This window comes from Oncorhynchus clarkii, chromosome 10 (assembly GCF_045791955.1).
Source record: "Oncorhynchus clarkii lewisi isolate Uvic-CL-2024 chromosome 10, UVic_Ocla_1.0, whole genome shotgun sequence".
Classification (NCBI taxonomy): Eukaryota; Metazoa; Chordata; class Actinopteri; order Salmoniformes; family Salmonidae; genus Oncorhynchus; species Oncorhynchus clarkii.
Genome location: NC_092156.1, coordinates 62,444,953 through 62,462,074, shown reverse-complemented (window position 1 = coordinate 62,462,074; position 17,122 = coordinate 62,444,953). Strand labels below are relative to the sequence as shown.

The 17,122-nt window shown below is 41.6% G+C and overlaps 2 protein-coding genes across 2 annotated transcripts; both read right to left on the bottom strand.

The window, feature by feature from the left end:
* Window positions 1–943: 943 nt before the first annotated feature.
* LOC139418964 (uncharacterized) lies at window positions 944–6,235 on the bottom strand. Its single transcript, XM_071168759.1, has 3 exons — window positions 5,773–6,235; window positions 2,921–3,051; window positions 944–2,740 (listed from the first exon to the last, which is right to left on the bottom strand). The coding sequence occupies exons 1-3, from the start codon at window positions 6,053–6,055 to the stop codon at window positions 1,790–1,792; spliced, it is 1,365 nt and encodes a 454-aa protein (XP_071024860.1). The 5' UTR covers window positions 6,056–6,235; the 3' UTR covers window positions 944–1,789.
* A 3,958-nt stretch (window positions 6,236–10,193) lies between these two features.
* Window positions 10,194–13,555, bottom strand: LOC139419311 (uncharacterized). The gene is made up of 4 exons (XM_071169255.1): window positions 12,919–13,555; window positions 12,462–12,592; window positions 11,206–12,273; window positions 10,194–10,349 (listed from the first exon to the last, which is right to left on the bottom strand). Exons 1-4 carry the CDS (start codon window positions 13,190–13,192, stop codon window positions 10,194–10,196), a joined length of 1,629 nt encoding a protein of 542 aa, XP_071025356.1. The 5' UTR covers window positions 13,193–13,555.
* Between the last annotated feature and the right edge of the window lie 3,567 nt (window positions 13,556–17,122).

Sequence of the window (17,122 nt, the reverse complement as noted above, 5' to 3'; positions counted from 1 at the left end):
GAAGCAGGAGCCACCACCCTCAGGTTAGTTTTTGAGCTCCCTTCTTGACCTCTAGCCCTTGTTTGGGTGTTGTTGGGATTGTGTGCTGGGGGGGTGTCTCCCACCTCTCTGTGAAGGCTGAAGCCCAGGGTGACCTGCTCTGTTCATCATGGATACTATGGTGTTTGTATCATAGGAACAGGAGGGTGTATCTATCAGCCCCCGGCTCTGCTCCATCCCTGCACTGAGACTGTGAAGAGAAGGGTCTGGGCTGCAGACTGGATCACTGGAGCCTCTGTCTCTCTGATGACCACCAGGACTGAGGTTGTTCAGTCCACCTGTCCACTGGTTGTGTTCTGTGTGGTGGTGGAGTCTCTGTCCCTTGTGGTTCGGTCCTGGTTCCGACTCGGGAAGGAAGAGCGACGGCTCCTGATCCAGGGTTCTGATCCAGGGCCATGGCTTATGACCAGCCACCTCAGAGGTCCACTCTCTCCCGCCAACAAGACTGGATATCAGCAAGTCCTCATGGCCTGCAGACTGTAAACACAAATTGTACAGAAGATCATATACACTGAGTACTAATTGACAGACTGACCAGGTGAATCCAGGTGAAAGCTATGATCCCTTATTAATGTCACTTGTTAAATCAGTGTAGATAAAGGGGAGGAGACTGGTTAAAGAAGGATTTTTAAGCCTTGAGACAATTGAGACATGGATTGTGCATGTGTGCCATTTAGAGGGTGAATGGGCAAGACAAAATATTTGAGTTCCTTTGAATTGGGTATGGTAGTAGGTGCCAGACGCACCGGTTTGTGTCAAGAACTGCAACACTACTGGGTTTTTCATGTTTAACAGTTTCCCGTGTGTATCAAGAATGGTCCACCACCCAAAGGCCATCCAGCCAACTTGACATAACTGTGGGAAGCATTGGAGTCAACATGGGCCAACAGGGAAAGTCTTAGAATGAAAGTCCTATTTTCTGTTTATTAAACAAACACGTTTTAAATACACCATATGAAAACCACACATACATCTCAACTACAAATCTGCATTAACTTAATGAACTGCATAAATGTTCTCATTAAAAGTGTTTATTGATGGCCTCCCGAGTGGCTCAGTGGTCCAAGGCACTGCATCACAGTTGTGTCATCAGAGATCCTGGTTTGAGTTGCAGCCGGCCACAACCGGGAGATCCATGGGGTGGCACAAAATTGGCTCAGCATCACCCGGGTTAGGGGAGGGTTTGGCCGACAGGGATGTTCTTGACCCATCGCGCTCTAGCAACTCCTGTGGCGGGCCGGGCCCAATGCACGCTGACATGGTCGCCAGGTGTACGGTGTTTTCTCCGACACATTGGTGTGGCTGGCTTCTGGGTTAAGCGGCATTGTGTCAAGAAGCGGCTCGGCTGGGTTGTGTTTCGGAGAACGCACATGACTCGACCTTGTCCATACAGGAGTTGCAGCAATGGGACAAGACTGTAATTGGACACCAGGAAATTGGGGAGAAAAAGTGGTCAAAAAATAAATAATAAAAGTGATTATTGAAAAAGTTGTTGAATGGAAGTAATGAAATTTGTGAACAAGAGTGTCTTTAGTGTAGGCTAAATTATGTTAAGACTTTTTAGGCGCATTTATCCCAAAATGCTCTTTGATGTTGTGGAAATTGATCTACGTCATCTCGCTGAGTCTATCTTTAGGGCAGGGTTTGATCTAAACTTCAGAAGCCATTGAATGGAATGGTTACTTTCTATGTTATAGAGTGGAATCCTGAGGAAGCTCCTCTGAGAACCTCTTCCGACAGTGCTTACAGGCTATTCCGTGTGGACCTTCAAGTGCCTCTTCAGATGGTGCTGGTGGGAGAACCTCTTCTCACACTGGGGGCAGCTGTAGGGTTTCTCCCCTGTGTGGACCCTCTGGTGCCTCTTCAGGCTGCCAGCCTCAGCGAAGCGCATGTGACATTGGGTACAGCTGAAAGGTTTCTCCCCTGTGTGGACCCTCTGGTGGATCTCCACCTTCTGGGGGCAGCTGAAGCCTTTGTTGCAGAACATGCAGAGAAACCGTTTCTCTTTACTATTGCCTGATGTGGCTCCCCCTCCCTGAGCCTGGGCTCTAGCCATGTCGTTTGCATTCAATACCTGATTGAAAAGGACGTGGGCGTGTGAATCAGAAGGCCCCATCGACGTGGACACTGGGTCGCAATCCCTGAGAATGTGTACAGGGGAGTGGATCGCAACATTTGGATTTGTCTCTAAGCTTTCCCTGTAATCTAAGAAATCTCTGCCCTGTGAGTGTCCGTCACCTAGGTGACGATCTGGATTCCATGTGAGAGAAGCGTTGCCCTCCACTTTCACAATTACCTCATCTACAACCAGACATTCCCCTTTCTTATCTAGGCACCCTTCAGAGTATATACTACTGCTGTACCGGTTCCATTCCCCTTTAGACAGATCAGTCTGTGTCTCTAAACCCAAGGGCATGTTGCCAGGGTCCATCTCTGTACTGTAAGAACATGATGGATCATCAACGCCAATGACTAGTGCGTCACCATCTCCACGGGAATGAACCGTCCTCTGGATCTGGTGAAATACCGGTAAATACTCTGAGCCGGCTCTGGGCTGCGCTGGGGCGGTGGTGGAGTCCTCCGTTGCTATAGGGGGCTCTCCAGCCGTTCCAGTCTGGATGTTTATGCTATGCTGTAGGTCCTCCTTTCTTTCAGACCTCTCCTGCTTCACCCCAGGACCTGCAGCCTCTGTATCTGCAGACTGACACAATAAGATAGGATATTATTACCAGTACATGATTAGAATTTAATAACAATATCATATGGAAGTCTTACAAGCAAATGTAAGCAAGTGAATAGCTGAGGGGAGCCATTCTGAAATAAACAGCCCACATTTGATTTACAAAGTAACTCATATTTTATGCAACACTATTACACTAACCTCCATCACGATAATGTGCTGGGTTGAGGTTCCATTGCCCTCATCAACAGTGATTGGTTGGTCATCTCTCCATGTATTGTGTCCTGCTGGCTTCACAAAGCTCCTGTGGCCTCCAGTGAGATGTCCTTCACCTGAGAGGGTGATTGGGGGAAAATAGATGGTTAGGTACCGTCAATGCTCAACACTATTGTACACTATTGACAGTTTTGACACTGTTTAGAATTGGCAAGGATGTAAGGTAACACTTCTCATAACTTATTGATATACTATTTATTGATTGTAGAGATCGACCGATTTATGATTTTTCAAAGGCGATACCAATTATTGGAGGACCAAAAAAGCAATTACAGATTAATCGGCTGATTTTTTTATATATATATATATATATAAATATATATATAGGTGGCAACCCTAAGTCTAAATATTGCTGTTACATTACACACCCTTCAATGTTATGTCATAATTATGTAAAATTCTGGTAAATTAATTAGTCTTTGTTAGGAAGAAACACAGTTCGCAACGAGCCAGGTGGCCCAAACTGTTGCATATACCCTGACTCTGCTTGCACTGAATGCAAGAGAAATGACACAATTTCCCTAGTTAATATTGCCTGCTAACATGCATTTATTTTTACTAAATATGCAGGTTTAAAAATATATACTTCTGTGTATTGATTTTAAGAAAGGAATTGATGTTTATGGTTAGGTACATTCATGCAACGATTGTGCTTTTTTCGCGAATGCGCTTTTGTTAAATCATCAGCTGTTTGGCGAAGTTGAAGTAGGCTGTGATTCGATGATAAATTAACCTCTCTTGAGTAGGGGGGCAGTATTTTCACATCCGGATTAAAAGCGTGCCCAAAGTAAACTGCCTGTTACTCAGGCTCAGAAGCTAGGATGTGCATATAAGTTTCAAACTGTTAAAATTCTATCTGTGAGTATAACAGAACTGATATGGCAGGCGAAACCCCAAGGACAAACCATCATCAGCCATGTGTAGTTAACTAGTGATTATATGAAGATTGATTGTTTTCTATAAGATCAATTTAATGCTAGCTAGCAACTTACCTTGGCTCCATGCAGCCACAAGGTCCTTTTGACGCTGCACTCCCGTAACAGGTGGTCAGCCTGCCACACAGTTTCCTCGTGGATTGCAATGTAATCGGCCATAATCGGCATCCAAAAAGGCTGATTACCGATTGTTATGAAAACTTGACATCGGCCCTAATTAATAGTCCATGCCGATTATGTTCCATGTATCACATTGTTTTAATTGAGTATATAATAGGAAATGCAGTAAATCAAGAATCTGGATAGAATATGGTGTCTTTGCCCAAGATGGCTAAGTAATCAGGGGAATTATTAGTTACAGATAATGTGATTTAACCCAAACATTTTGGTATCCATTGTACTGGGAGTTAGGGGTCTGGCTATACAAAACGTCTGCAGAGATGTTGTAACAAAGCTGGTATTGGCAATACCATCTTCGTTCTCGATTTGTGGAAATAGTGTCATAAAATGTCAGTGTCCAGTGGCATTGGGTCCGTTTGAATTTATAAAATGTGTCAAAGACTCCATGACGTACTCCATGAACTAATCCAAGAATGTGTACTCCGACAACTTGTGTATTTCAAATCTTCTCTCCTTGATCGAGACAGGTGGGGGTCCACCTCAAAGTGCTGCATGACAGACACCTGTCTCATCAATGAGAGAAGAATTGAAATAGACAAGATGGTGGCGCACACATTGTTGGATTACAAAATGGAGCAAAACATTGATTTATTTTTAATAATGGAGCATTTTCTACATTCAAACATGGAGCCTCTGCCACTGGACACAAACATTTTAGGAGACTCCTGTTTCCACCAGTTGAGAATGAAGATAGTATTGCCAATACCAGGTTAGCTGGAAAATCTCTGGCTATGCTTTGTATAGGCAAACATGTAACTCCCAGTATAATGCCTGCATACCATCATTTTTGTTGTTGCTTAAATCACATCTGGTGTTACAACCTACATCTGAATACATGGGCAGAGGGAAACCGCGGCAGTATCTTTACTTTACTATTTTTTTTTTTTTGACAACTTGTACTTTTTACTTCACAACATTCCTAAAGAAGATTATGTACTTTTTACTCCATACATTTTCCCTGACACCCAAAAGTACTCCTTACATTTTCAGTGCTTAGCAGGACAGGAAAATAGTCCAATTCAAGCTCTTATCAAGAGAACTTATCTGGTCATCTTACTGCCTCTGATCTGGTGGACTCATTAAACACACATGCTTCGTTTGTAAATTATGTTGGAGTGTGCCACAGGGCTATCTCTACATTAAAATAACAAGAACACGTGCAGTCTGGTTTGCTTAATATAAGGAATTTGAAATTATTTATACTTTTACTTTTTTATACTTTAGTATATTTTGGAAATTATATTTACTTTTGATACTTAAGTATATTTAAAACCAAAGACTTTAAGACTTTTACTCAAGTAGTATTGTATCGACCCTGAGTTTATAAGCGCGGAAATCGACTCTGCCGCACGAGCATGCTTTTGCGGCACAGTCGATAGCGCGCCGGACCTCGGGGTCGAGACCTACTCCCTGCCGTTTCATTACATTAGTGTCAGAAGTGGGATCGGACCTTGCATCCACGACAGTGCGTGTGCTTGAGCTAGCGCGAGGACGCGCTCTTTGAAAGGAGGGAGTAGTGTGACGACCCTGGATTTATAAGTTACTGGTTGACTTTTAACTTGAGTCATTTTCTAATAAAGGTATTTTTACTTTTGCTCCAGTGGAGCTACTGTACATATGAACGCCTAAGGCCGCGCAGCATCGGCCTTCTGCGAAACGTACCTCTTGCCATTCCTCTGTATCGGTCGAGGATCTTGACACTACTGTGACGACTGGCGAGGACGCGCTCTCGCATTGTCCTCTCTGCGCGCTCCCGTGACACCTTCAGTTCCAGTAGCTGTAGTTTCCTCCGCAATGCCCTGTTTTCTTTCTGGCTTTGAGTTATTTCCAAACGAAACACTGCATAGTCGTCGTCTACGAGTTTACAGATGTCTGCCACAGCTGCATTTGCTAGCACCTCCATGATGGAGGCTATTTGAGTGTGAAAAACCATACAGTTAGCCATTGTTAGCAGCTCGCTCGTGTTACCTAGTTAACATCTAATGAACCAAGTCCAGTCTCCAACACGAATTAAAGACTGCATGTGACGCTGTGCTGGTAAATACGCGTCTAAATAACAACAATAAAAACGATAACGTGGAAAATGTTATTCGGTACTGTTCACTTCACTTCCGTTTACACCGACGAGAAAGGATGTTACATAGAATTAGAATACCGGTACTAGAAAGGACATAAACCTTCTTATGGGGTCGTTACCATAGCCACAAAGTCATAAGCCCCGCCCATTTCTACAATGTTTTTTTAAATTAAAATGTGATTTTAAACTTAACCACACTGCTAACCTTATGTCTAACCTTTAATTAAAACCCAATTGTTGTTTTCATGAATTTTTACAATATAGCCAATTTTGACTTTGCCTGTGATGGGATAAAGGTCAGGGAGTTGGTCACCCATGCTTTGCCAGTGCTGTGCTAAAATATTTGTTCAAATAATACATTTTAAGAATGTATCTGCACTAAATGTTTGTTAGCTAACTAGCCAGTCTGTTTTAGAGGAATAATTCTATGAATGTTTCAAATTAACTGCCAACATACCATACACTGGCTGAAATCAGTTGATGATAGGACTTAGACAAGTTGTAAATGCAATAAGTACTGATATACTATCGTATAATAGCACTCACCCCTTTCCAAGAAAACACAACTTTAGAGGCTATTTATACAGAAAATGTTCATAAAACTCATATAAACTGTACTTATAATTATGACAATATTTTAGGTTAACAAGAATTCTATTATACAATTTTTGATATCACATGCCTTACTTTTTTTTTAAACTTTTACCTGTCTAAGTAAAATCAGGATTACGCCCCTACTGCCAATCATTCCAATTAGACTGGTTTGGATTTCTCCCTGACCAACATGGCTGCCATTATCGCGCCTTTACATAACTTTTAGGGTTGATGACAAAGCCCCTCTAGTAATTTATTGGGATCTCTATACAATGTTATTGATTGGCATCATTCCTCATATGGTGTCGCTAAATGATGCTAACATGCGCGCTGTCTTTTAAATACGGTACTGCTTATTACATATCAAATCTCCTATTCATGATAAATATCTTTCAAGCGCAGAGCAGACTTGTTTAGAAAGAACAGTGTGTTAACAAGACTAGAGTAGAAAGTAATGTGTTTATTCCATCTACATCACCTCAGTAAGGTAAATATTAAACTGTCCTTGTTCTAGCCTAGGTTTACCATCTCTCTAAAAACAGGTATATCCAAGCCTGTTTCAAATGACAAGTTAACAAAGGGTTAATGAGGGGTATGTGGTTAATTACACTCCTAAACAGAAGTATACTCTGACCCAGTTTGTATAGACAAGTCAGTCTGGAACAACAAGTACATGTGCACTTTAGTTCATAATATTTCACCTCAGTCATCACATGGCTTATAGGCCATTTACTGCAAACAGCTTGAGGTCAAGGACTGTAGACTAAAAGGTGCTGTATGGTCTAACCGACATCTGCATTGACCGCACAGCATTCACAGTGATATGGCCTCTGCAGAAGTCAGGGCATTCATACTTCTTGCACTTCGCCGAGCAGCACAGAGCTGTTGTCAAGGAAGTGAGTGTGTGTTTATACTAGACCTCCCACTCTCACCTACCGTCAACCATTCATGTCAATGCGGAGCTATATGGAGCCCTCCACATTGGTACACAATTTGAGAGGCCCACGTCGATGTGGTACAGAGCCCAATTTGGCTTCTGGAGGCTCCCCAATTGCGCCACACCATCCATACGTCACCTCCGACCACATTTTCAGACCAAGCATAAATTGGCTCTTATCACAGTGACATGGTGACGTACACTCCACTATGTATTTATTTGGACAGTGAAGCTAAAATGTTATTTCTCTATAGCCTACTCCAGCATTTTGGATTTGAGATCAAATGTTTCATATGAGGCAACACAGATTAAGTTGTGCACAATATAAAGTAATGGTATATCATGTATTGTATCATTTTGGAGTCAGTTTTATTGTAAGTAAGAATAGTATATGTTTATGAACACTGCTACATTAATGTGGATGCTACCATGATTACAGATAGTCCTGCATGAATCATGAATGATGATGAGTCATAAATTTACAAAGGCACAAAGATTATACCCACAAGACATGCAACCTCTTAGCATTACCAATAACAGGGGAGGTTAGCAGCTATTTATTTTATTGAGAGGGGGGGGTGATATTTATGCCTCAAACTTTCTCACACATCCACATTAATGTAGCAGTGTTATTATTATTTTATTACCTACATTATGTTATTTCAAGTTATCCTTTTGGAGCGCAATATCACGTTATTAAAAAAATATATACTTAAATTGGGCATGCCCATAAATTGGGCAATTGAAGGCATCTCGTCCTTATGTTAACTTTGGTTGTGTTTCATTAAAATAATAGACCTTTAAAATGTTGTAGGCAACATTGTATACAACATTATCAGCAAGTGACTTGATTCCTACTGTGACAAAGCAATTTAAAATTGTTAAACAGGAGCGACAAGTGTGTTGATAATGGTAATTGTAAAAAAAATAAAAATTAAAAGGTTATGCATGCCAACATATTAGGCGATAATTAAGAGAAAGTGATCTTGTCAGGTGAAAATGATATCAAACGTTTACCATGGCAACATTTGATGTACAGTCACATTCACCGTGGTTGTCTAAAGCGTGCTATAGAGTTCACAGTTGGCGATGCCTCATTGTGATGGGTTATTCCCCATCCTTTACAACAATTTCAATTATCATCATCACATTCCTTTGCGGTAACTCAAACTGACGTAATTATCAGCTGAGAAAATGTTATGAGTCGATTTTAGTCCTGGCTCAAGAGTTTGTATGGGCAGTGTCTTAGGGCTGCAATCCCGTTAATGGGATTGATATGACAACAGCCAGTGAAAGTGCAGAGCGCCAAATTCAAACAACAGTAATCTCATAATTAAAATTCCTCAAACATACATGTATCTTATACCATTTTAAAGGTAATCTTGTTGTTAATCCCACCAATGTGTCCGATTTTAAATAGGCTTTACAGCGAAAGCACCACAAACGATTGTTAGGTCACCGCCAAGTCACAGAAAAATTCAGCCATTTTTCCAAGTCACCAAAAGCACAAATAGAGATAAAATTAATCACTAACCTTTGATGATCTTCATCAGATGACACTCATAGGACTTCATATTACACAATACATGTATGTTTTGTTCGATAAAGTTCATATTTATATTTAAAAAACTCATTATACATAGGTGCGTTATGTTCACTAGTTCCAAAAACATCCGGTGATATTGCAGAGAGCCACATCATTTTACAGAAATACTCATTATAAATGTCAATGAAAATACAAGTGTTAGACATGTAAATATAGATACACTTCTCCTTAATGCAACCGCTGTGTCAGATTTCAAAAAAGCTTTACGGAAAAAGCAAACCATGCAATAATCTGAGAACGGCGCTCAGAAAACAAAGAGATATCCGCCATGTTGAAGTCAACAGAAATCAGAAATAACATTATAAATATTCACTTACCTTTGATGATCTTCATCAGAATGCCCTCCCAGGAATCCCAGTGCCACATTAAATGTTTGATTTGTTCGATAATGTCCATTTATGTCCAAAGAGCTACGTTTGTTAGCACGTTTGGTAAACAAATCCAAAGTCATGAAGCGCATTCCCTAGTTGCAGACGAAATGTCAAAAAGTTCCGTTACTGTCCGTAGAAACATGTCAAACGGTGTATGGAATCCATCTTTAGGATGTTTTTAACATAAAACTTCCATAATATTCCAACCGGAGAATTCGGTTACCTCTCATGTGAAATGCGCGTGACCAGAGCGCGACTGCTGCCAGACCTCTGACTCAATCTCCTCTCATTCAGCCCCCCTTCACAGTAGAATCCTCAAACAAGTTTCTAAAGACGGTTGGCATCTAGTGGAAGCCTTAGGAAGTGCAACATAACCAATATCCCACTGTGTATTCAATAGGGGCTGCGTTGAAAATCGACCAACCTCAGATTTCCCACTTCCTGTTTGGATTTCTTCTCAGGTTTTTACCGTTCAGACAGTAGTTCAGTGGGCTCACCTCAGTGCGACTGTGTGGTCCTTTGCTGCTCAGCTGGGTCCTCTGTGGGTTCAGGAGGTGTTGTCTGGTTGTCCTCCATGACCATGGTCCCCTCAGGGTTCCCCAGACCCTCCACACACCCTTCCTCCTTCACCAGCAGCACCTCTGGACCCTCCTCCTGGAAGAGAGAGGTGATACAGATAACACAGACATACACTCCCTCCAGTACATACACACATACACAGAAATAATAAACACACTTTCAACATGGAGTGTTTACCAATCACAACTACATTTGAGTCCGATACTGTAGTTATAGAATGACTTCATTGTTGTTAAACCCATCATGGTGGACATAAATAAGATGTGGGGAAAATATAAGTCAGCTATGATAAGTCAAAAGTCATCATTAGAGAAACCTGACTAAACTATTTAGAAGTCTACCGTAGCTATTCGTAAGGGTGTGGGAATATTTAGTAAGTATATGGTTATAAAGCACTGTCAGGTGTATACAGATAAGTGTATACAGTATACTAAAGAGCCTCAATGAAAAGTCTAATTTTGTGTTTATTAAACAAAACTTAAATACACCATATGAAAACCAAACATATACAAAAATTAGGCATGAACTTGGTAAACTGCATTCATTTTCTCATTAAGTGTCTTGGGGAAAAATGGAAGTAGTTGAATGGAAGTAATGAAATAGGCATTTGTGAACATCATATAGCCAACACAGTACAAACACAATATGTAATAGATTTGTAGGCTTAAATATGCCAAAGTCTATATGCAACACTCTACCCAGGAATATTCAACACCGAAATCTGTTACTCTTGTCATTCCAAATGCATCTGTGGAGCTTTTCTGCTGAAATCCAGGGTTTGATCTAAATGTCAGAAGCTATCAAGTGAAATTGTTACTTTCTATATTATCAGAGTGGAGTGTTTTTTCTGCTGGTGTATCCTGAGGTAGCTCCTCTCTGAGAACCTCTTCCCACAGTGCGTACAAGTGAACGGCCTCTCTCCTGTGTGGACCTTCAGGTGACCAGCCTGGGCGAAGCACATGTGGCACTGGGTACAGCTGTAGGGTTTCTCCCCAGTGTGCACCCTCTGGTGTCTTTTCAGGTTGCCAGCCTGGGTGAAGCGCATGTGACACTGAGCACAGCTGTAGGGTTTCTCCCCTGTGTGGACCCTCTGGTGGATCTCCACCTTCTGGGGGCAGCTGAAGCCTTTGTTACAGAACATGCAGGGGAACCGTTTATCTTTACTATTGCCTGATGTAGCTTCCCCTCTCTGAGCCTGGGCTCTAGTCCTGTCGTTTGAGTTCAATACCTGATTGAAAAGGATGCTGCCATGTGAATCGGAAGGCCCCATCGACGTGGATAATGGGTCGCGATCCTTGAGCGTATGTAAAGGGTAGTGGGCAGCGACATTTGGATTGGTCTCCAAGCTTTCCCTGTAATCTAAGAAATCTCTGCCCTGTGAGTGTCCATCTCCTAGGTGACTATCTGCATTCCATGTGGGAGGAATGTCACCCTCCACTTTCACAGTCACGTCATCTATGGCCATACCCTCCCCTGCCTCATATAGGCACCCTTCAGAGTATACACTTCTACTGCACTGGTTCCAGTCCCGTCTAGACAGATCAGTCTGTGCCTCTAAACCCAAGGGCATGTTGCTAGGGTCCATCTCTGAAATATAAGAACAAGAAGGATCATTACCAGTCTCTGACGCGTCACCTGAGTCCGGATGGGAATGAACCGTCCTCGGGCTCGGGTTTCCATAAAGTACGTACGCTGAGGCGGGAGCAGGAGGACAGCCCAGTCTCCCCAGCCCCATTCTCTCTGGGTCTGACATTTGGTCAGATCCTGTGTGTAAAAGCCTTTCTGTTACAGTTGAAGTGTCTGTCTCTGACTTGAGGATGGCGTTCAGCGTTCCACTGACCTCTGTGATGCTGCATTGGGTCTTGGGCTGCGCTGGGGCGGTGGTGGGTTTGTCCGTGGCTACAGGAGGCGCTCCCACTGCTCCAGTTTGGCGGTCTCTGCTGTACAGTGGGTTCTCCTCTCCTTCAGATGTCTCCTGCTTGACCCCAGGACCTGCAGACTGACACAAGAAGAGAGATGGTTATTACCAGTACATGAGTTGAAATGTATAACAATGTTGTACGGAAGTCTCACAAGTCCCCCTATGATGAGAATGTACATGTAAGCAAGTAAATAGCTGAGGGGAGACTTTCTGAAATAAAGGGGCCACAAAGTAACTAATGCTTTATGCAACACTATTACACTAACCTCTATCACAATAATGTGCTGGGTTGAGGTTCCACTCCCCTCATCAACAGTGATTGGTTGGTCATCTCTCAATGTATTGTGTCCTGCTGGCTTCACAAAGCTCCTGTGGCCTCCAGTGAGATGTCCTTCACCTGAGAGAGTGATTGGAGGAAGAGAGGCAATTAGTTTAGCTACTATTAGTTTAGCTACTGTCAACACTGTATTGTACACTATTGACAGTTGTTGGTATGTTGTACACTATTGACACTGTCTAGAATTGGCAAGGATGTAAGCTAACACTTTGCATAACTTCTTCATATACTATTTCTTGATTGATGTATTATGTTCCATGCATCACATTGTTTTCATTGAGTAAATAATAGGAAATGCAGTAAATCAAGAACATTATATTTTGTCTTTGCGCAAGATAGCTAAGTAATCAGGGCAATTATTACATACTATCCAATAATTGACCTACCTCTTGCTATTCCTCTGTATCGGTCGAGGATCTTAATACTTGGGCGACTGGCGAGGACGCGCTCTCGCATTGTCCTTTCTGCGCGCTCCCGTGCCACCTTCAGTTCCAGTAGTTTCCTCCGCAATCCCCTGTTTTCTTTCTGGCTTTGAGTTATTTCCAAACGAAACACTGCATAGTCGTCCTCTACGAGTTTACAGATCTCTGCCACGGCTGCATTCGCTAGTACCTCCATGATGGAGGCTATTTGAGTGTGAAAAACCATACAGTTAGCCATTGTTAACAGCTAGCTAGCGTTACCTAGATAACATATATCAACCAAGTCCTGTCTCCAATGCGAATTAAGTATGTGACGCTATGCAGTTAAATTAGTAATATTTTTAGTTGGGTGTTAATACACGCCTAAATAACAATAGAAACGCTAACGTGTAAATTGTTATTGGACACTTCATTTCCGTAAAGATTATTTACAACTAAATCGTTTTTCTCAGTTGCTTGAATTCCACGTGCGTCCACTTATATCAGTACATTTAGAACAGCCTAAATATTACGTAACTTATATTCAATTGAATAAGCCTCACGTAATTCGACACTTCTAAATCTTATCTCACGAGGACCGATTTTGGGCGGTTTAAATCCTCTCGCTTCGCCTCTTCCTCTCTGCTTCCGTTTACTTCATTTTCCTGTGAGTTTCCTGCAGACTAGACGCAGTGTTGCTGACTTTTAGGGGTAGGAGTGCGAATTGCACAATATGTCACAGAAAAGGAAGGGGAAAAATAAATCTCACCACTATCTAACCCTACACATATGCAACAATCTACCAATACTTTAGCCCTACAAGATTCTACTGCAGGCCAACAGCTGATGCCACTACCACATCTATTTTCTGGGATTTATGCTCCATCAGTGCAGATAATTAATAACCATAGCAATAAAAGCAGGCAATCCCACCTTACTAAAACTCATCCTCTCTGGATCTCTCTCTTCAGACCTGCTCACTGGGGGGCTCACAGTGAAATCACTCACCCTTGGGAAGTGGCTATTTTATCATGTAAATCTTGGTGTGGCAAACAAAGCAGAACAAAAGTCTGGCAGCGAAACAGTTCATTCAGCCTCATTTACTGCCTTTAAAGAAACATAGCTGACTTGCTTAAACAAATGTGGTTTCTACTGACAATTGAGATGTACAAACTATGAAATAAGGGGATGACAAGCGGGTAAGAGGCAATCCGTAATTTCGATTAAGACATTAATGAGTTAGCGACGACGGATGTAGTCAAACAATTTGTTCAGCACTTTTGAAATGTACAGAGACAGAATTCAGAACATGGGCCGTTCTTACAGTGTACTCCCTGTACAACAAGTCAGAACCGTAGGATAAATAAAGGGGGCATATAGACAATGAACAGACAAACAGACAATGAAAGCTCTTACAATAGTCAACGATTACATTTCTCTAAAACAGGTTATAGGCTACATGTGCACCACCAAGTTAGAATAGAAGGTGAAATTAAGAGGTGAAAATAGACCAAATTATTAGGATGAGGCACATTGAATGTCGTTTCGGTCTTTGCGTGTCAAAAAAGATACACGTCATACAACACTATTTGGCACGTTAAATAAGCTTTTCATTTGACACGTCAAATAACACAATTCTATTCTAGAGTTGTCAGTGCTGAATTTGCACGTGCAAGCTAAGCACCACCACTACTATCAGTAGCACAGTCAAAGCTGTACAAAACAAGCACACACAGGCCACGAACGATGTGTGTACAATACAGCGTTGGTTGAAAATAGACCAAATTATTAGGGTGAGGCACATGGGCTACTAACAGCTTACTACACAACATACACTTAGTATTAGTTTCTTAGCTACAATATACATACAGTGGGGGAAAAAAGTATTTAGTCAGCCACCAATTGTGCAAGTTCTCCCACTTAAAAAGATGAGAGGCCTGCAATTTTCATCATAGGTACACTTCAACTATGACAGACAAAATGAGAAAAAAAAATCCAGAAAATCACATTGTAGGATTTTTAATGAATTTATTTGCAAATTATGGTGGAAAATAAGTATTTGGTCACCTACAAACAAGCAAGATTTATGGCTCTCACAGACCTGTAACTTCTTTAAGAGGCTCCTCTGTCCTCCACTCGTTACCTGTATTAATGGCACCTGTTTGAACTTGTTATCAGTATAAAAGACACCTGTCCACAACCTCAAACAGTCACACTCCAAACTCCACTATGGCCAAGACCACACAAAAAAGTTAGCCCTATCAAGGCCTGTAGTAAGTTATTAGGATTAGTGTTCCCTCACGTCCATATCTCTGTGTCTACAGAAGACAGAGGGACCACCTGTGCTAATTAGCTATCTAGCACGCTCCGAACACCTGTGGGTAGCGAAAGAAGGCTGCCAGAAACTTGTAACTGAAAAATACTGTCGGCGGAAACTGTCAGTCATTTAAAACAGTGTACAGTAAGTGTATATTTTGCATTTGTGAAATTATTTTGATGTGATATGAAGTAAAGGGCTTTGTTTCTAGAACCGCATCGCGACTGATAATCGATTTAGACTTTTTAAGAGTAACGTTACATCTTGGGCTAGGGCGCCCCCAAAGTTGACACACTGTGCTTTCTCTATCATAGTCACTAAATTATGTAGACAACACCACGCACATTTACATATTCCTTATCTGTCACAAATTAAATAAAATTATATTTAAACTTACTCTGCCGGTTGACCACAGGAAAGTATTATTAAACCAACTTCAAAAAGTGGGTCTGTGTGTGGAAATCAATATGTTTTGCTTATGACCGAAGGCAGGTATACAAGATGGTACACACACGCGAACCATGCATACTAATAGAAGTCTTGCAGGTGTTTACATAGTTTTGCGCAGGTAATAAAAATGTCTACTTCAGTACTGGTTCTCTAACAAGTCAGGTAAACAATACTTTCCTGTGGATATTTTATCTTGAAGGACCAAAACTACGGGAAAATTGGCAGAGTAAGTTCAAAAATAATTTGAATCAACATTCCAGCTTGTAGAGGACCATTTCCAGAATCTAACACTGTCATGTTCCAGATGGTGTATTTTTTTATTCTGGTCCCCAAACATTCTCTTTCCCAACTTTTTTTATTTAATTTTTGTGGAATACAGACAACAGTGTGTGACTTGTGAGTCAATTATTGAGTGGCAATGTTTGCTAAAGCCATGGGAGATTTGTAACTATACACATAATCAGATATATTAAGAACAACTCCTACCAACTACCCAGTTTTTTATTATATTTGATTTATTTCACCTTTATTTAACCAGGTAGACCAGTTGAGAACAAGTTCTCATTTACAACTGCGACCTGGCCAAGATAAAGCAAAGCAGTGCGACAAAAACAACAACACAGAGTTACACATGGGATAAACAAACATACAGTCAATAACACAATATAAAAATCTATGTACAGTGTGTGCAAATGTAGAAGAGTAGGGTGGTAAGGCAATAAATAGGCCATAGAGGCAAAATAATTACAATTTAGCATTAACACTGGAGTGATAGATGTGCAGATGATGTACAAGTAGAGATACTGGGGTGCAAAAAGATAAATAACAATATGGGGAGGAGGTAGTTGAGTGTGCTATTTACAGATTGGCTGTGTACAGGTACAGTGATCGGTAAGCTGCTCTGACAGCTGATGCTTAAAATTATAGAGGGAGATATAAGTCTCCAGTCGTCCACAGTAGTGATGTTAGTCGGCCAGGCGGGTTTTACTAGCATTTAAAAGTAGTTGGAGGCCACGAAATTAGTCTTGTATTGCATTGAAGCTCGTTTGGAGGTTTGTTAACACAATGTCCGAAGAAGGGCCAGATGTATACAGAATTGTGTCGTATGTGTACAGGTGGATCAGAGAATCACCAGCAGCAAGAGCGGCATCATTGATATATACTGAGAAAAGAGTCGGCCCGAGAATTGAGCCCTGTGGCACCCCCATAGACTGCCAGAGGTTCGGATAACAGAGTGGGATGACCGCAGCAGCTTTCCAATCTTTGGGGATCTTAGACGATACGAAAGAGAGGTTGAACAGGCTAGTAATAGGGGTTGCAACAGTGCCATGGGAGTGCTATAGGGGAAAGGGCCACAGTAAAGAGTTGTTTTTCTTCCCCAATGAAAGCATGACCTCAGTGTCATCTCAGCAGAATTAGTTT